This window comes from Eretmochelys imbricata, chromosome 10 (genome assembly GCF_965152235.1).
Source record: "Eretmochelys imbricata isolate rEreImb1 chromosome 10, rEreImb1.hap1, whole genome shotgun sequence".
NCBI classification, from domain to species: Eukaryota; Metazoa; Chordata; order Testudines; family Cheloniidae; genus Eretmochelys; species Eretmochelys imbricata.
In genome coordinates, this window is record NC_135581.1 from 20,408,810 (window position 1) to 20,429,926 (window position 21,117).

The 21,117-nt window shown below is 41.9% G+C and overlaps 1 protein-coding gene across 4 annotated transcripts in view; it reads left to right on the plus strand.

Moving 5' to 3' along the window:
• The window catches only part of SNX29 (sorting nexin 29), a 459,980-nt gene that overhangs the window by 57,545 nt on the left and 381,318 nt on the right, over nucleotides 1–21,117 (plus strand). For all 4 annotated transcript variants that reach the window (XM_077828715.1, XM_077828713.1, XM_077828712.1 and 1 more), the window contains 2 exons: nucleotides 1,618–1,699; nucleotides 2,271–2,353. In XM_077828715.1, coding sequence (XP_077684841.1) covers nucleotides 1,618–1,699; nucleotides 2,271–2,353 — 165 coding nt within the window. The remainder of the gene's footprint in view (nucleotides 1–1,617; nucleotides 1,700–2,270; nucleotides 2,354–21,117) is intronic.

A 21,117-nucleotide genomic window follows, 5' to 3' on the forward strand; every position in this document is an offset into this window, starting at 1 on the left:
TCTCACCAAAAGAAGTTGGTCCATAAAGATACTACCTTGTCCCAGTAGTTGAATAGAGAAGAACTGAGCAGTCCCTTTTTTTTTTTTTTTTTTTTTTTTTTTTACATTTAATAAGAATTGTGAGCCTCAGACCCCTGTCAGCAATCTTTCTGAGTTTTTTAATTTGTCCTTAAACTTTATACCAGGTTTCAGACCAAAACACCCACAGAGAGAAACTATTTTGTTTGCTAATATAATTCAAGTAATTTGATTTCTTTGTTTGTTTAGTTGACAACATTGGAGCTTGGTCTGTGACAAACAGTTGCTAATTACTCTGCAATGGTGGGATGAAATTTTTAGTGTTTTAATTGATTGGAAAATAGGGTAGTATTATGAAAAGATTGTTAACCATACCATTTGGACTGTTGCAGAATTGATATGGTGTGTACTAAAATCCTAATATTTCATCTTGATTTATAGGCAGCTGATATAACTTTGAAATTGTTACAATATACTTTTTCATTAATTTGTAAGGATGCCTTGACTTCAGTCCTTATTGTAATGCTTCAAGGATGTGTCAAGACGCATCAAGTCTCCATGTACTGTGAGGTAGCACAACTTGGGGTTGAAATTCAGTTTCTTGGAAGCAAAGTAGAGAGTTCAGTAATGACAGAGGTTTTTTAAACTGCACCATTTTAAAAAACAAACACAGACATGCCCCTCCTTATTCAACCCAACATCACTGTCAACACACTGTCAACCTTCTCTCTCCATTTTTTTTTTAATCCAGTACTGTTTTAACATATGCCTCTAGGTTTATTTTGTGGGAAACCTCATTATGATAAAATATATTTTGGATATATGCAGAAAATGTCAGTGAAATATGATTGAATTTTTGTTTCACTTGAATGTTTTATAAGGGACTGAATGGCACATGGGGCTATTAAATAGAGACAGCCTTTTGTATGTAGGATGATGGTATGAATATGGATTAATTTTTTATTAGGGACATAAAATAGTCAGCTGGATGACTTAGAAAAATTAACTTCTTAATATACACAACAGATGCAGTATGAGGTATAAACTTTTCCACACTGACCCATTAATGTCTAAATCATGACATGATGGAATGAACTCTGGAAGTGAATGGTCTTCTATACTTATTTAATCCTCATTGTCTGTAAGAAGACTGCCAACAAAGATGTCAGTTGTAATAGTGGGTTTTTAAATTTACGAAATGTCAGTTTATGATTGGATTTAAACCACCAGTTTACTTCCCACAGCTCTGTTTGTGATGAGTATCAAATTTTATATTTAATTAAATTAAGCATCAGGACTTCAGGGAAGGCATTTCCTCAGAACTTTGAAACATGAAATTGTGACTGTAAAATGTCAGCACACTAAATGTAATATGACTAAAAATTGTCAAAATGTAAAATTCTCAGAAGCACCTAAGTCTCATTGACAGTCAATGGGGCTTATGCACTTACAAGCCTATTTTCTTTGTGAAATTTTGATTTATGTGCTGTGAAAATTTTACCCTTACTACCTTTATTAGTTACAAGTGTAACAGACAACTGTTAGATTTTGCTCATTTTTTACATTAACTAATTTTATGTCCTGTGCATGCTACTTTAGGTAACCTGGAGAATGGAGATGGGCATGAAAGTGCTGTTCTTGCAGTAGAACTGGCTCAGAGAGGATCTGAACTTCCTTATAGGTAAATCAAATTTAGATTTTCTAATTATAAAACAGAAGTACCTAATGGTAAACAGGCACATGCAAAGTAAAGTTGGCACCCAAGCCAAAATTACTCAATATTCAAAACACACCACTAATCAGATTAATTCTATAAACATTTGGAAAGACAAATGCCTAAATCCATACTTCCATATTTTCATAATCTTCTTAATATTTTATATTATCTCTAATGATGCTAAAGGACCTATGTCAAATGGTATCTGGACTTCATCTGGAAGTCATTTTTGCACCATATATTAGTCATATAGTTTGTCTATTTGAATATTAATATTTTCAATATTTATAAATTAAGATTCATGCAGAAGTTATAGATTTTTTTTTAAAAATTTCAAATAAGTTTGGATTAAAATAAAAGTATTTTCCTCTTTATCTATGAGTTCAGCATGTTATTTTGTGTTACATGTACACATGATGAATAGAATGTGGTCATTTAATCGTTTCTACTTCTACAAATCTTGCTTATTAGTCTTTAAATTGAGCATTTTGTGTTCCTCTGGTTAATATTAATGATCTTCTGTCTTTTTAACTAGAGTGGATGCCAGTACTCCTGTTCAGGTGAATGCTTTAAGCAATATGTTACCTTCAGCCACTGTGCCAGAATCAATGACAATTAGTAAGTACTTGCTTGAACCATTTAGATTGACAGTATGTGCTTTTCAGAATTAGCTTTTCAAACTCTACTGATAGCGTGCGCATTCGCTTTCTTTCTCTCTCTGGGAGGTTTCCTGTGAGGCAAAGCCTTTGCTCTGATGATCACCCAGTGGTTCTCTTTTGACCTGCTGGCTATCAGTGGGCATGAGAGTTCTGAGATGGTTCTGAATCTGCAGTTCCCAGCTTGTGATACTGTGTTGCCAATGTGACACCAGCCTTTTTTCTCCAACAACTACACAAAATGCTGTCATATTAGAATGAGGAGTACTTGTGGTACCTTAGAGACTAACAAATTTATTTGGGCATAAGCTTTTGTGGGCTAAACCCACTTCATAAGATGCATGCAGTGGAAAATACAGTAGGAAGATATACACACAGAGAACATGAAAAAAATGGGTTGCCATACCAACTCTAACGAGACCAATCAATTAAGGTGGGCTATTGTCAGCAGGAGAAAAAAACCTTTTGTAGTGATAATCAGGATGGCCCATTTCAAACAGTTGACAAGAAGGTAAGAGTAACAGTAGGGGAAAAATTGGCATGGAGAAATAGTTTTTAGTTTGTGTAATGACTCATCCACTCCCAGTCTTTATTCAAGCCTAATTTAATGGTGTCCAGTTTGCAAATTAATTCCAGTTCTGCAGTTTCTCGTTGGAGCCTGTTTTTGAAGTTTTCTTTGTTGAAGAATTTCTACTTTTAGTTCTGTAATTGAGTGTCCAGGGAGGTTGAAGTGTTCTCCAACTGGTTTTTTGAATGTTATAATTCTTTAATGTCTGATTTCTGTCCATTTATTCTTTTGCATAGAGACTCTGGTTTGGCCAAATAAATTTGTTAGTCTCTAAGGTGCCACAAGTACTCCTCGTTCTTTTTGCTGATACAGACTAACATGGCTGCTGCTCTGAAACTGTCATATTAGAGATGTCTTTAACAATTACCAGAGTAATTGTTTAATTTGATAAAATACCACAGACTGGCTGGTGGAGAGCTGATCTTAAGCAGTATACCGTTTATTTTGCCTGACATCTAGCCCAGAGCAGAAAACCCCTCCACTTCTCCCATTGCCACTCGTTCTACGCATTTGTTATGGAAAATACTTCAATCCTGCCACGATCACAAATGTGAGTCTGACTCCTCTCCATACCTCTCCCACCTACTGCAGTGGGGTTAGAGGGGTAAACAATTCGGAAGGATGAGGCTAGAAATGAGGCTAGTAGAAGTTTAGGTGAGGTGGGGAACTTATTTACATAGTCTCTAACCTTGCATCTCTGCAACATCTTTAAAAAGGCTTTAAAAAAGTATTCTTGTTCTCAAGGCTTTATTATTCCCCAGTTACTTAAGAAGGGCAACTGTCTGGCTGGCTCTGCAGATTGCTTTCCAGATGGGCTAGTGGACAGGGCCTGCTTCCTCAAACTCTGACTTTATAACAGTATTTCAAGATCACATTCAGGAGGACAGAAATAACAATTGAATTTCATTCGCAAAAATATATAGTAGATTCTCCTTAATAGCAATCCTGATATTAGCAGCTTCCAGTTAATGGCAATGTATTGTGGGGAACCAATCTCATGCTATTAACATTAATGTTAATGGCATTTGGATATCAGCAATGGCATACAGCTTATCAGTAAGGCTAAGATTTTGTCACAGGTAGTTTTAGTAAAAGTTATGGGCAGGTGGCAGGAAACAGAAATTCATGGAAGCCCACAAGTGGGGGAGGGGAGAGGGGACTGCCCAAGTTCTGCTGAAGGAGGGGCATGGGCAGGGGCTAACTGCCCGAGCTCTGCTATTGGGAGGAGAGGAGGCAGGTGGCTTCCCAAGCCCTGCTTGAGCAACCCCCCAACCTCTTAAAGCTTATCATCAGAAGCAAGCTTCCCACAGACCAGGACACACCAATTTAAAGTGGTACCAGACCCTGCCACACAGGAAAATGATATGACAGAAACAACCTATCACCTGTGGGTGAACACTTTTCCCAAAGCAATCACTCTATATCTGACCTATCAGTCATCATCCTCAAAGGAAACCTGTGCAACACTTTCAAAATACAAGCCTGGGAGCTTAAACTCATTACTCTGCTAGACAGTAAAAATCATGGACTGAACAGAGATGCTGGATTTATGGCGTATTACAGCAATCTGTAACCCACTAACCCCCTCTTTTTGTCCTATGACTGCAGAGATGTTAACGGGCCACTTTACCTTGGATGGTCCCTTACAATATGTGCTAATTACTAATGCTAAAAAGTCGGTTCCACCTTGTATTTTGCTGTGATGCTGGGTGTACCTTTTCCTGGCCTTAAGAAGAGCTCTGTGTCCCTCGAAAGCTTGTCTCTCTCAGCCACAGAAGTTGGTCCAATAAAAGATATTACCTCACCCAGCTTGTCTCTCTAAGTATTAGGTGTATATCATGGGTTTGTACACTAATTTTGTGCCAGAGAATATCTGTTCATGTTGTTGCTAAAGTAAACTTAAATGTAATTATTTTATTACTTTGGCTGAAATATAGTAAGTCAAGCTGGAAACTGTGCCTTCCTGCATTATTTTGTCAATTGTGGATTAGGAGCTGTAATATTTATAGCAACATAGAACAATTCGTCATCACTAGGGGGAGTAGTTGGTCTTTGAAAATGATTTCCAGCCTATGGAATTATGTCCAATTAATCTACCGTAAAACGAAAAAAGTTAAAATTGAGTATAATCTGCATTTCAGAGGTTATTTAGCCTTTTCGGGCTACGATGAAAGCTAACCTTTAACATTAAAATGAATTTCCCATTACTATATTTCTGTTTGAGAGAAGAGATAGATCATTGTAAACAATTTATAAAGCTGTATATCTGTTCAATAAATATTTTTTGTTAACATTTTTCTTAAGATGCAACTGATTAGTCATGAATAATTGTATAAATATTGATGACAGTCGATGTTTTTTTGTTAATGTTCAACTCAGATGTTTTCTTTCTTAGGATTTGTCATTATAGGTCTTTAAGTTTTATTGGCATCCGTAAGGGGGGGGGCGAATTTAATATTACAGAAAAGATTTTTAGTGGCTGGCTTTTGCTCTTGTTATAATCTGAAGAATGGTTTCTAAACTGTGAGGATTCTAGCTTGTTGCATAGCAACACAATTCTAAACACATAGCAGACATACAAAATGAAATAGAATAGTGCAGTAATAAAAGCCATAAGGCCTCCAATGACAAGTAGCTTTCTACAGTTATATTTTTAAAGATAACAATTATAAAATGAAACATGAATTGAATTCAGTTTTGTTTCAGATGCTATATACTGTCTCTATTCCACTTCCTTTTCCTTTGAAAAAGCACCAGCCTTCTCTCTGTTCTCCTGAAATGCAGTCTGGTCAGTGACGGTGTGAAAACCGTGTTTGCTACCTTGTGTTCATAAAGCATTGTGTATCTTAACAGCACCTGCATCATGATAAGTGCCATATAAAAAGTCCCCAAACCCTATAAATAAATAAAATTTTAAAATAAACACCATGGGTGAAATCCTAACTCCATTGAACTTAGTTGCAAAACTTCCTTTGACTTCAATAGGGCAGGGATTTCACCCCATATATTTTCAGATCATATTTGTAAACTGTTTTCTCCTTTGCCTCCAACTGTGTGTTCTCCTTCTGCTTTCATTTTTAAAAGATTTGAACTAGTGTTTAATTCTGTAAAACATTTGGGAACAATTTATGTGAAAGACACTATTAAGAATAAAGCTTATATCCTGCAAAGAGAACGATGCAGATGGAACCCCACTGAAGTGGTGTAGCTCTGTGAAAGCACAAAGCTTTGCCTCTTTTGAGGATCAAGGTCCAAGGTGGTTCTGTATTTATTTTCCACAAAAGGGTCTAATCTTAAATATATATATAAATTTAATGTCTAATCGTATATAAAAAAATATAATATCCAGTCGTAATAAAATGAGAAAAATATGCTTAGTTGTTTTCCTGCCAGTTGTTCTTTCTGTCATTCTTATTGGCATCTCTATGGAAAGTGAGAATATCACAAGTCTTGAAGAGCACTTTTGTAGAAACTAGCATAATAGAAATGTGTGCTAGGCAGAGGTGCTTCCACAGTGATCAAAGTGGATCTGATTCAAGCCTTTTCTGGTTAGTGTACTATGTTTAAATTTTTTCCATGCAACTCTCCTTCAGATTCAGATGTAGGTAATTCCTGATGATAAAGATTTCTCTGTTCCTAGTTTATTATTGTCTTTTTTTTTCAGTTTTTTAAATTGTACTTGTCTGTCACTTTATATCACAGAATCAAGGTGGGTGAGGTGATATCTTTTATTGGGCCATCTTCTGTTGGTGAGAAGGACCAAGCTTTTTGAGCCACAGAGAGCTCTTCTTCAGGTGTGGCTCGAAAGCTTCTCTCTCTCACCAACAGAAGTGGGTCCAATAAAAGAGAATACCTCACCTACCCTGTCTCACTCATATCCTGGGACTGAGATGGCTACAGCTACACTGCATACTCTGGCACCTTATAGACTGACAGACTTATTGGAGAATAAGCTTTTGTGGGTGAATACCCACTTCTTCAGATGCATGTAGTGGAAATTTCCAGAGGCAGGTATAAATATGCAAGCAAGAATCAGGCTAGGGATAGGTATAAATATGCAAGCAAGAATCAGGCTAGGGATAGGTGTAAATATGCAAGCAAGAATTGGGCTAGGGATAGCCTGATTCTTGCTTGCATATTTATACCTGCGTCTGGAAATTTCCACTACATGCATCTGAAAAAATGGGTATTCACCCATGAAAGTTTATGCTCCAATACGTCTGTTAGTCTATAAGGTGCCACAGCACTCTTTGCCGCTTTTACAGATCCAGACTAACAGGGCTCCCTCTCTGATACTTCATACTTTATAACACAGACAGAAATATGTTTGTATCCGTAGTTCTCACTGACAGAATTAAGGTGCATTTCACTCCCCCCTTTCCCCCTCCCCCCCCTGTATTTTTCTTCTGCCTTTTTCTGCAGTGGAGAAGTATCAGGCCAACACAAGACTCACCATGTTCATTTTTTGGGTCTGTGAAACTGAAACTCATTCCAAAGCTTTCCTTTTTGAAAGGAATCTCAAAGGGAGCCCTATTCGCTTGTAGAAAATGTTAACATACAGTATCCTTCTGATTGTACTGTTTTTTGTAATCATTCTGGCACTTGAGTGTTCCAGCATACTTTTCACTAGTTTCTATAGTTGGCCTTAAATACAAAGGACAAGGAAAGTTGAAGTAGAGTGCATCGTTTAATGTTTCTAAAATTTTCTTGTGCATCCTCAGAAAAACCCATTACCAACGTTCGTTCACGAACACTTATTTAGTTACTAAAATCACCTTCTACTGTTTCAACAGACATGTTGTGTTTCAGAAGCTTTCAATTCATTTTATTTTTTTCCTTTTACTAAGCTCTTTGCTGTCCACTAGCAAAGACTGACAGTATTGTACCAGGTGCTTTGCACTGAACTCTGTCATAGCTGGTAGTTACGAGTCTGGATGATGTGTACGGAATATTAGTGCACAAACCCTTTGTGGCAGATGTCCACATAGACTCCTTTGTGAACACATCCCTTGAGCTCAGTCTTCTGATATCAGATGTTACTAATCTGTTAGGCCATGTCTACACTACAAAATTAGGTCGAATTTATAGAAGTCAGTTTTGTAGAAAGCTTTTTTTATACAGTCGATTGTATGTGTCCCCACACAAATGCTCTAAGTGCATGTAGTCGGTGGAGTGTTTCCACAGTGCCAAGGCAACTGTCGACTTCCGGAGTGTTGCTCTGTGGGTAGCTATCCCACAGTTCCTGCTGTCTCCACTGCTTATTTGAATTCTGGGTAGAAATCCCAATGCCTGATGGGGCTAAAACATTGTCGCGGGTGGTTCTGGCTACATGTTGTCAGGTCCCCCGTCCCTCCCTCCCTCTCTCTGTGAAAGCATCGGCAGACAATCGTTTCGCGCCTTTTTTCCTGGGTTACCCATGCAGACGCCATACCACAGCAACCATGGAGCCCGCTCAGCTAACCGTCACCATACATCTCCTGGGTGCTGGCAGACGCGGTACTGCATTGCTGCACAGCAGCAGTTTATTGCTTTTTGGCAGCAGACAGTGCAGTATGACTGGTAGTCGACGTAGTCCAGGGTGCTCTTTTAACCGACGTCGATGAGGTCGGGGCACCTGGGCAAACATGGGAGTGACTCAGCCAGGTCATTTCTCTTTTAAGTTTCGTCTCATGGCAATTCAGTCCTACTGGCAGTCCTAGTGCACTGTCTTTTAATCTGCAGCCAGCAGAAGACGATGGCCAGCAGTCATACTGCACCGTCTTCTGCCGAGCACCCAGGAGATGATGATGGCTAGCGGTCGTACTGCACAGTCTGCTGAGAGCAAGATGTATAAAGATAGATGAAGTGGATCAAAACAAGAAATAGACCAGATTTGTTTTGTATTCATTTTCTCCTCCCTCCCTCCATGAAATCAACGGCCTGCTAAACCTAGTTTTGAGTTCTATCCTTGAGGGGGCCATTCTGTTTCTCGCAAAGCCACCCCCTTTGTTGATTTTAATTCCCTGTAAGCCAACCCTGTAAACCATATTGTCGGTCGCCCCTTCCTCCATCAGAGCAACGGCAAACAATCGTTTCGCGCCCTTTTCCTTGGTTTGCCTGAGCAGGAGCAGACGCCATAGCACAGCAAGTGTGGAGCCTGTTCAGCTCACCACAGCAGTTATGATCATTGTAAACGCCTCGCGCATTATCGTGCAGTGTATGCAGAACCAGCACCTGAAAAACCAGGCAAGGAGGTGATGGAAGCATGGTGATGAGGACATGAACGCACTTTTCTCTAAAACCAGGTTCCCCCTCAATTTGGAGATCATGGTGTTAATGGGGCAGGCTCATGCCATGGAAAGCCTATTCTGGGCCCAGGAAACGAGCACAGAGTGGTGGGACCTCATAGTGTTGCAGGTCTGGGATGATTCCCAGTGGCTCTGAAACTTTTGCATGCATAAGGGCACTTTCATGGAACTTTGTGACTTGCTTTCCCATGCCCTGAAGTGCAAGAATACCAAGATGATGGCAGCCCTCACAGTTCACAAGCGAGTGGCAATAGCCCTGTGGAAGCTTGCAACGCCAGACAGCTACCGGTCAGTCGGGAATCAATTTGGAGTGGGCAAATCTACTGTGGGGGTTGCTGTAATGCAAGTAGCCAGCACAATCACTGAGCTGCTGCTATCAAAGGTAGTGACTCTTGGAAATGTGCAGGTCATAGTGGATGGCTTTGCTGCAGTGGGATTCCCTAAGTGTGGTGCGGCTATAGACCGAACGCATATCCCTATCTTGGGACCGGACCACCAGAGCAGCCAGTACATAAACTGCAAGGGGTACTTTTCAATGGTGCAGCAAGCACTGGTGGATCACAAGGGTCGTTTCACCAACATCAACGTGGGATGGCTGGGAAAGGTTCATGACACTCGCGTCTTCAGGAACTTTGGTCTGTTTAAACGGCTGCAGGAAGGGATTTACTTCCCAGACCAGAAAATAACTGTTGGGGATGTTGAAATGCCAATAGTTATCCTGGGGACCCAGCCTACCCGTTAACGCCCTGGCTCATGAAGCCGTACACAGGCAGCCTGGACAATAGTAAGGAGCTGTTCAACTATAGGCTGAGCAAGTGCAGAATGGTGGTAGAGTGTGCATTTGGACGTTTAAAGGGTCGCTGGCACAGTTTACAGACTCTCTCAGACCTCAGCGAAACCAGTATTCCCTTTGTTATTGTTGCTTGTTGTGTGCTCCTCCTTGATGAAAACCCGCCCCCTTGGTTGCCTCTAAATTCCCTGTAAGTCACCCGCCCTCCCCCCTTTGATCACAGCTTGCTTGCAAAGGAAATAAAGTCACTATCATTTAAAAAACATGTATTCTTTATTAATTGATTATAAAAATAGGGAGATAACTCAGAAGGTAGCCCGGGTGGGGTAGGGGAGGAGGGAAGGAAAAGGCCACTTTAAAACTTGCTGAAAGCCAGCCTTCTGTTGCTTGGGCAGTCCACTGGGGTGGGGTGGTTGGGTGCCCGTAGGCTCCCCGCCCGCCCCCGCATTCTTGCGTCTGGGAGAGGAGGGTATGGAACTTGGGGAGGACGGAGGGCAGTTAAGTAGGGGCTGCAGTGGTGGTCTGTGATCCTGCTGCCGTTCATGAACCTCCACCAGATGCCGGAGCATGTCCGTTTGATCCCGCAGCAGCCCCAGCGTTGCCTCATGCCTCCTCTGATCTTCCTGCCACCACCTCTCCTCATGTTCATCGGCCACTGTCCTGTACTCTGCTATTGTGTCCCTCCACACAGCTCTGTCAGTGCCGGACGACTGCATGAGCTCAGAGAACATGTCAGCGCGCGTGCGTTTTTTTCACCGCCTTATCTGAGATAGCCTTTGGGACAGAGGAGGGAGGCTTGAAACATCTGCAGCTGCTGGAGGAAAAAAAAGGGAGTGAAGTATTTAATAAGGTACATTTTACAGAACAATGGCTAGACTCTTTCACGGTGAACACTATTCACATTGCATAGCACATGTGATTTTGGTACAAGGTCGCATTTTGCATCTTATACTGAGTGCCTGCGGCTTTGGTGTTAGAGATCACACACGCAGGGCCGGGCAACAGAATTCGGCTTGCAGGCGGCCATGGTAAGCCATAGTCTTTCGGCTTCTGCAACCTTCATAACAGCAGCCCCCTCCTTTCCCATACCAAGCAAAGCCTGTTTAGTTGGCCATTTAGTGCTGCGGTTTTCCTGTTAACGTGCAGCAGCAAAAACCAAACTAACCCCCTCCCCCCATCTGATTCTCTGGGATGATCGCTTTCCCCCTCCCCCCACCGCCTGGCTGGTATCAGGGAAGATCACTGCTAGCCAAACGCGAACAGCTCAGTGCCAATGCCCCACCTCTCCTCTCCCCTCCCCGCCCCGCCCTCCCGCATGGCTAACTGCAGGGAGGATTTCTTTTCAGCCACAGGCACAGCTCAGCGCCAATGCCCACCCCTCCCCGCCCTGCTCCCCTGCGTGGCTAACTGCGGGGAGGATTTCTTTTCAGCCACAGGCAAACAGCCCAGTAGGAACGGGCACCTCTGAATGTCCCCTTAATTAAATTCCCCTGTTTCAAGCAGGTTACCATGAACGATATCACTCTCCTGAGGATAACACAGAGAGATAAAGAACGGATGTTGCTTGAATGCCAGCAAACACCGGGACCATACGCTACCAGGCTGTGTCATGCAGATTACTTGCTACTAGCATGGCGTGGTAAAGTGTCCTACCATGGAGGACGGAATAAGGCTGCTCTCCCCAGAAACCTTCTGCAAAGGCTTTTAGAGTACCTCCGGGAGAGCTTCATGGAGATGTTCCTGGAGGATTTCCGCTCCATCCCCAGACACGTTAACAGACTTTTCCAGTAGCAGTACTGGCCACGAATGCATCCCAAGTCCTCGGGGCTACTTAATCATTAAAAAACGCTTGCTTTTATAACATGTATTATATTTAAAAAGGTACACTCACCAGACGTCTCTTTTCCGGCTTCGTTGGGTTGGGAGGGTATTTCAGTCAGGGTGATAAAAAAAAAGATCCTGGCTGTAGGGGAGAACGGTGTGCTTTGTGCTCTCCACAACCACCTCCTCCTCATTTTCCCCCTCTGCAGAATCCTCAGCCATGGCGGAGAGTACCCCATCATCAGAGTCCATGGACGGGGTGGGGTAGTGGTGGTGGCCCCCCCTAGAATTGCATGCAGCTCAGCGTAGAAGCGGCATGTCTGGGGCTCAGTCCTGGAGCGTCAGTTTGATTCTTTGGTTTTCTGGTACGCTTGTCTGAGCTCCTTAAGTTTCACACGGCTCTGTGTTGCGTGCCTGATGTCGCCTGTGTCCCTCAGGGCCTCTGAGATTTTTTGAAATGTTTTGGCATTTCGTCTTTTGGAATGTAGTTTTGATAGCATGGATTCCCCTCCCCATACAGCGACCAGATCCAGTACCTCCCGTTCGGTCCATGCTGGAGCTCTTTTTCGATTCTGGGACTGCATGGTCACCTGTGCTGATGAGCTCACCTGGCCAAACAGGAAATGAGATTCAAAAGTTCCCGGGACTTTTCCTGTACACCTGGCCAGTGCATCCGAGTTCAGAGCGCTGTTCAGAGCGGTCACAATGGTGCACTGTGGGATAGCTTCCGGATCCCAATACCTTTGAATTGTGTCCACACTAACCCTAATTCGAAAGAGCGATGTCAATTTCAGCGCTAATCCCCTCGTTGGGGAGGAGTACAGAAATCGGTTTTAAGAGCCCTTTATGTTGAAAAAATGGCTTCGTTGTGTGAACAGGTGCAGGGTTAATTTGGATTTAACGCTGCTAAATCTGACATAAACTCGCAGTGTAGACCAGGCCTTAGATATTTTTTTTTTTTTTTGAGATAGAGGAAACTCCTGAGTAAATTTACACTAAGAAAAGAGAATGAAAAGTCATTCCCAAGACTGACACTACATCAGAATGATTAAGACTAGCTTCGTGACCTGAAGATCTTTAGGTCACATTGGCAGATGATTTCATATACAGCTCATTCTCTTCAGGAGCCGATTGCAAATCGTACTTGATCCCTTGACTAGACAGTGAAAGAGTTTTTAAAATTATCAACTGGTCTTGGAGATAGCTAATAAGACATATTTCACATACCAAATACGATGCGACATCGCAGTTGGCAATTTGTATCCCACATTCTTGAGATAGCTATTTAGAAGTGACACATTTCTCAACTATGAATTTTGTATGTGAGATTATTGGAAATTTTTAAAAAGCAGATATCAATACTCATCAGTTATCCAGCAATTTGCACTAAGTATAATTTCAACATTAAGAATTAATTGTTGACTTTCCTCATGAAAGGACAAGTATTTTTACCAAAGGTTTTATTGAATATGGCAGAAATTTAAAATTATCTGATCCTCAGCAAGATTTTTTTGATTTGACCAATATTAGAGCACAACTCTTTACGTTCTTGCTATTACACAATATAAACTGTTAAAATAATTTTTGTTTCTTACAATATAAACAGAGGTCTAAAAGGTTTATTTTAAAAAATTGCTTTTCTTTTTATGTTGGAAATACTAGGAATGTCTAGGCTGTTCCTTGATATTTCTGGAAGATTTATTAGAGGTCTTATATTCTTATAAAATTGTGAGCTTTATTCTTATTAGTTAATATTTAATGGTAATGTCCAAAGGTCCTGATCAAAATTGGGATCTAGAATCTGAAAAATGCAGAAAAACATGTTGCATTACTGAATTGAAATGTAGTTGTAACTGAAAGCATGTAGGTTTTGCATCTTTAACAAAGGCTTATGTTTCTTTAAACTAAATGGATGTGAACAATGATTTGTCGAGTTTTGTTGCATGTGGCTTCCTCTTATAGTGTGGCGCAGATTAGAATTTCAAATAGCAGTGTCCAGTAGGGATTCCACATGCATCCTTCATGGCCATGCACCCCTTTCTGAGCATAAAGGGGCAATGCAACCCAGTCACCTTCAGTTTCTTCTAGCTGCCCTCTGTCAGGAAGTCAGAACACTGAGTCCTTATTTAGTTAGTGTAGTTTGTTACTGTTACAAGTTATTAGGCTTTTAACTTGGTTGTTAGTCATTAGCTAATTAGTTGTTGTTTTTTTAAAGGACAAGATACTTTGCTGTTTTAGTGCCTCATTGAGGCTAGTTAGTTGCCTTGTCAGTTTCAGACTTTGTCAAAAGGGGCTTCAACTCTTTGTACAGGAGACTCATTCCCCTCGCAGATGTATGTGACCTTTGTCGTCTTTGTTTAGGGGAATCTCATATCCCCTCGAAGTGCCCGGAGCTTTTAAGAGATGCACTCAAAGGTCCAGAGCACATAGAATGAGGCTCTTTTTAATGCAGAAGTCTGAGACTTCAGTTAGATTCTGATCTACCGCAGTTTCAACTTAATGCTGGGGACCTAAATGAGTGAATCTTCCAGCAACAAGAAAGGTAACCCTGAGCTTTATTACGTCCTAAGAAGCACAAGATTGCTAAGACTAGACAATTAAAGCAGTCAGGCTCTCCTGGTGACCACAGAGTACAGGTAATTCCTTTTCAGCCAGGAAGAGGTCCCCTTTCGCAGTACCATGGAAGAGGAAAGCAGACCTGTAGGTATCAAGAGAACCGCTTAAAGCGGCATTGTGGAGGTGGGCACTGGGACTGGACAGAGCAGTGTGATATAGTCTCCCTGTAGCAACTCTGCCTTTGAAGAGATTCCGGATGGACTCTTCATTGTGGGTTTTCTCAGTACTTCAGTGGTATCACTAATATCCCACAGCACAGGCAGAGTATTTGGCACCAGAAGACATACAAGTTATTTGATATCTCATACCTGTCCATGCAGAGTAGAATAGACCTTCAAATTAAAGAAGGAATTCTGGAACCCAGTCAGGCAGAGGTTCTCAACCTTTTTCTTTCTGAGGTCCCACCAGCATCCTATTAAAAACTCCAAGGCCAACCTGCGCCACAACTGATTTTCTGGATATAAAAGCCAGGGCCCTCATTAGGTGGGTAGCAAGCAGGGCAATTGCCTGGGGCCCCATACAATGGGGCCCTCCAAAGCTAAGTTATAAAAGCATTTCCAAGCCATCTACTCACCCAAATCTATGTAACCTTCTTTTGCCTGTCTATCCCAGACCATCTCTGACTTTTCCTCCTCTTATCATGTGAACACTAAGACCCAGAGAACTCCCAGCTGGTCATACCCGGAGAAAGGACAATCCCTAGGACTCAGTGGAAACTTGGACAAAGCAAACTATGGGGAAGGGAGCTTGAAGCTCTTGGATCAGCAAATAGCTGACCATTCAGGCTTCAGCTCCTGGCATTGGGGCTCAGGCTTCCGCTTTCTGCCCTGGGCTCCAGTGAGTCTAATGCTGGCCATGCTGCTCAAGGCCCCCAGTTGAGAACTCTGCAGTAGGGGATTGTGAGCTACTCCAGCATCTATTTCAACAACTTCAAAAACAGTTGAGCAAAAGTATCACATCCTTTCTAAGGGATTTGATTGTCTATTCACATCTGTCACAGTCATCTTTTGTAACTGCAGCAAATGATCAGTCCAAGCGTTTACAAATCTGCACCGCAAGAGAACAATCCCAAAAAATTAGATCTCTTTGGTCATAAAGTGTATTTTTCGGCTTCTGTTCTAGTTAGATTTGCAAACTACTTCGACATGCAGACCAAATAGAATTGTATTCAGTGGGACAAAGAAGCAGCTTTTCCTAGCAAGGCACCCCCTGTCCAAATAGAGGTGTTTAAATCAATTTGTTCAGAGGGTCAGCTCATTGCCAGAAACTCTCTTCAAGCAGCCTTAGACTCCGTAGACTCAGGGGCTAGATTAATGGCTATTGGTATTGTCAGGAGGAGAGACTCCTTGTTACCTGTCTCAATACTACCTAAGCAGGTATAGAATGTGGTATATGATTTACCATTTGATGAAAAAGACCTATTTCATCTAAGAGAATGACTCACTGCTCTCTTTGAAAGATTGTTAGGCCACTCACAGATTTTTGGGCCTATATACTTAAAACTTTAAAAGAAAACAGTATAAACCTCAGTATATCTCTCAACAGATATCTGAGTCATCTATGTCCCACACCATCAGAAACCACCAAATCAGCTTAGAAAGGGACAGAGGTTCCTGAAGCAGAAAGTGACTTCATTTGTTCCTCAACCATCCCACTCACAGAAACAACAAATTTGATGCTTCAGTCAAGTCTTCCTGCCATAGGGAATTTGATGCTTCAGTCAAGTCTTCCTGCCACAGGGACTCTGTCATGTCCTTGCATGGCAGCCTCAACCACGTTGGGTGTCATGATGAAAGACACGTAGCTGGTGGGCTAAAAAGGTTGTTAAACAAGGGCAAGCGTGGGTTGGCACATACCTTCTCAAGCAGCTTACCAGCTGCAATATCCCTCCTGATGTAAGGGGGAGCAGTGTGGCTCAGAACTGGATGCGATGGAAGATGAGCCAGTTGGAGACTTGCTGTGAAGATGCACACCGTTGAGTTGAATTGCACATCAACAAGTTTGGTGTGTGCCAGCTGACTCCATACTGGCTCACTGTACTCTGTTGTTGAATACAAGATGGCAAGGGCTGAGGTCCTTAGGGTCTGCTCCCCATGAAGAACCTGCTAGTTTGCTGAGAAAGTTGTTGTGTGTCTTGACCTTTGCTGCTGTCTTGCTCGGGTGGCTTTTGTATGTCAGTGTTCGGTTGAGGGTCACGCCTAAGTAAATTGGATATGCTTCAGCCTCTGGCCATTCACTATGATGTTTACTTCCCTCTTAGTGTTGTTGTGGTTGAGGTGGGGGTATGCTAGAGACTGTTTTGCTGGTGCTAGGCTGAAGGTGCCATGTAGTCAGCAGCATTGTCACTCAGGGTCTTCTCCAGCTCTGAGAAAGTCGAAGCTCTTAGGCTACAGAAGATATCACCTGCATAGATGAACTTCTGTGACTGAGTTGGTGGCAGGTCACTGATGTATAGATTGAACAAGATTGGGCTAAAACAGATCCCCAGGGTAAACCATTCATCTGTTTTTTCCAACCACTTGTTTTCTGACCAACATGCACCCTGAACCATCTGAAGTAACAGTTTGATGGCATCAGTAACCCATGGTGGGAGGACTCTTGATTTTTTAACAAGTAGACCCGTGTACCCTACTATATCATGTACTACAGGGAGGTCAAGGAAAATAGGCCTGTTTTTAGGTTTATCTTGAAACCGTTTTCAATTAATGTGGTTCATACAAGTAGTTGGTTGCATATGCTTTGACCTTGCTTCTCATAGCTCTCGCCATCTATTTCACCAAATTGCTAGTTAATGACCACTGTGAAACGATTGGATGAAACCTCCGCAAAATATGGCATGGAAATCAGTGCAGAGAAAAGCAAGCTGATGACAAACAAATGTGATGGGATCAGCTCACATATCACTGTCAGTTGACAAGAGCTGGAGATAGTGAAACAGTTCAAGAATTTGGGGGCAGTCATCACTGATGAAGGATCCAAGACAGAAATTCAGGCAAGAACTGAGCAAACAACAGTAGCAGTGGCAAAGCTAAAGCCATTTTGGAGGAATAAGAACATCTTCCTGGAATCCAAACTGAAACTGCTGAATGCATTGGTTATCTGCATTTTTCTGTATACGTGCAAGACATGGACCATTACGGCAGAACTTGTACGGAAAATACAGGTAGTAGAGATGAGATGCTTCCATAAAATCCTAGGCATCTCCTACTTCGACCACGTCACTAATGAAGAGGTTCACAACATCATCACTCAATGCGCTGGGTCATATGAAGAGCTCCTGACAGCCGTGAAGCAGTGCAAGCTGAAGTAGTATGGCCATGTCACAAGATCTTCTGGCCTATGCAAGATCATCCTCCAAGGGACAGTACTGGGGAAGAAAAGAAGAGGTAGACAGAAGAAGAGATGGATTGACAACATAAAAGAGTGGACAGGAATGGACTTTGTGGAGACTCAAGCACTGACACACAATCATCAGGGGTGGAGACAATTGGTTGATGGTGCCCCAACGACCATTGCGGTTGTGGAAGTGATGATGATTATGATGATCACCATGAGTGAGAGTCATATGCACAGGAACTAGAAAAGGAAGAAATGGTTACTTACCTTATAGTAACTGTTCTTTGAGATGTTCTGTACATGTGGATCCCACAACCCATCGTCCGTCCCTGTACCTCGGAGATGCCTCTTGAATCTCTGAGTGGTGTAAGGACTAAGCGTGACTAGATTATGCTGCCACTTTATGTCCAGTGGTGGCGGGTACATGGACATGAGGGCACATGTGTGACCACTAATGGGCACTGGCATTTGAACTTCTAGCTCTTATACTAAGAGTGCTACTGCACCATAAGTAGGATCTACCTGCACAGAATATCTCAAAAAATGACCTACTGTAAGGTATATAACCATTTTCTTTCTCTCTCTCTCTTTCTAATATATTAACAGGTTTACATAAACTTGCCATGAAATACCAGAAACAAAACAATAATCATTGCAATAGAAAGCTTTTGTTTAAAGAAACCTTATACCAGAATAAAATCACCTGATCTCTCTATTTAATAGGGTTAAACAATTTCTAATCTCTTCCTTTATGAATTTTTATGACTCCTTGTTGCTTGTGATGATGTCATTTCACTAGTTGTCCACAGAATTCCACAGTAGATGAGACCTGAACTTCAAATGTGAAAGGACAATCACAAAATAACACCTTCTGTGTGAATGAAACAAACCAGATTTCAGGCCTTCCTCATGCGTAATGAGGGAGAAAAAACAAAACAAAAACCCCCATACTTGCCCTATTCCCCCCCTCCTTTTAAACCAAGTTGATGTTAGCTTACTTGAGCAATAATAGCACGATAATAAGGAAGTATCATACATCATTACTATAAATTCTTTAATGCATTGCTTTTTAAAACATTCGTTTTTAAAGAAAATTATTTCAGTTATGAAGCTGTCATTCTCTATAGCAGTTCAGCGATTAGTTGAAGGAATGGAAGTTGATGAGAAACTGTACCTCTTAGTAAATCAGTGAAGATTTCATTTGGTAAAATAAAATATTAGCCTCTTCATAAGTAACTTGAGCCCTGCTTTTTTATGAATTTGTTTTCTTGTAGCAGCATATTTAACCTGCATAATCTGTGAGGTTCAAACACTATTTCAGTTAATCCTATTCCCACAAATTGTGTTCTTCCATCATACATGTATTCTTTAATCAAACTCTGTTACGTTTTCAGGCTTTCGCTATGAATATCAAAATCATCTTTGCTGAATAAATAAGCTAGGTGGAAGGGATGCAAGTTGAGGTAGAATTTGGTTCCAAATGTGTCTTACAAAATGTAAACTGGCTTTGTATACTTTCAAATTTCAGCCCTATGCTTTTAAAGTGTTTTAAGCATCAAGGAAGCAGTTCCCTGAAAGTTTGTTCCACTTTCCATACAAGGCCTTTTTTTAAACTTTAGTTTCAGTGCATTTATATTGTTCCATTCCTAAAGATGTCAATAACCTCTAAATTCCTCTTCATTTTCTGAATTTGTCCCTTACCAGTAATGCTCATCTGCAAGGGGAAAACAGTATGAAATTACATTTCTTACTTCTGGGGAATTCCGTGCCACTGCACATCCACATAATTAATGGCACCAGAACAGAGCAGCAGCTCCCAGCAGAAAATAACTTCTGCAGTTCTGCCTTTTGCTTACCAGAGGGCATTGTGGTGCTAGAACACAGCAGCTCCCAGCCAGCTAGGGAAGAGCAAGAGCCTGCCTTCTTCACAGTGCCTGTCGGGCCAGGTCACGAGACAGGAGTTATGGAGAGACAGACAGTGTGGGGCTGCTGGGGTGTCAGACGGGCTCATAAGGGTTAGTGGGGGAGGACAGACTGGGGCAGGGGCTGAATGGGAGTGGAGGCACAAGGCCACAGGGGGAGGGAGGTGCAGGGCCACACCGGCCGAGGGGGTGCCAAGCTACAGAGGGAAGGAGGGTGGCTGAGTGAGAGAACAGACACACACAGGGATGGGGAAGGGGGGTTCAGGGACACATAGGGATAGAGGCGCGGCTGAGTGGGGGCACAGAGACACATGGGGATGCGGGAAGAGGTGCAGGGCAACATAGGAACAGGGGAGTGTTTGAGTGGGGGCGGAGAGAGATGTGGACAAGGGTTGCAAGGACACATGGGAATGGGACAGATGTGCCTGACTGAATGGGAGAGGCCAAGGGTCAGCCAGGGTCTGCATGCGAGAATCTCCCTAACAGTCCTTCCCTGCCCCCTGCCAAACCTGTTCCATACTTTTCCTACTCATACACAACAGCCCTCCAAGTTCACACCCAGACTCCTTCCCAGCAATTACTTCCCTCTCCCTCAGCTCCTCCGTTATCTCTGATTCCCTCAAGCCTTTGCACTGCTTCTGAAGGGTGCAGGAAATACGGTTCTGTATTGTAGTTTGAATGAATTATTACTCAGTTCTGTATTAGTATGCCATGTAAGGAATCTGTTAGTCAAAAAACATTTTCTGAAAGTTTTTTGTTGTCTGTATTGTTACAGACATACTTGCTAACAGGTATTTTGAAATAAATGACCAAAAATAATTGAAACTGTTGTGATTATATTGTGTTATTTCAACAAATAAAATATGCAGAATTTGAAAATATTGTGCACAGAATTTTTAATTTTTTTTTGCAGAATTCTCCCAGGAGTAATTTCTCAAGGTGCTTTATTTGGTATACTTCCTGATCAAATTAGAATTTATTCAGTCGTAGTTGGTGCAATAATGGCAGTTTGTTCAGGTTGTAGTCTCTTAATATGCTAAGGACTCTGTTAAAATAGTTAAAATGCTACTTGAAAGATGCAGTGCAGAGTGATACTGAATTAATCCCGCCCATGATACTACAGCTGTTGCTTTTACTTACTTCAGGATGTGATTGTGTTAATTCAGACACTTGTTATGGTTTTTAAACCATATTAACGCAGGTCTGAATTCTGCCACCTCTTCCCCCGTTGAATAGTACTTCGTTTCACAAGTAGTTTGGCAGGGCCTGGTCCATAGTTAGCAATGCCAGTTAATTAGTATTCGTATCTGCTATCTACTAAAAAAAGTTGCAAAAAGGCAACTGTTAATACAGTAGAATCTCTCTAAGCTGCCCTCAAATTGGCAC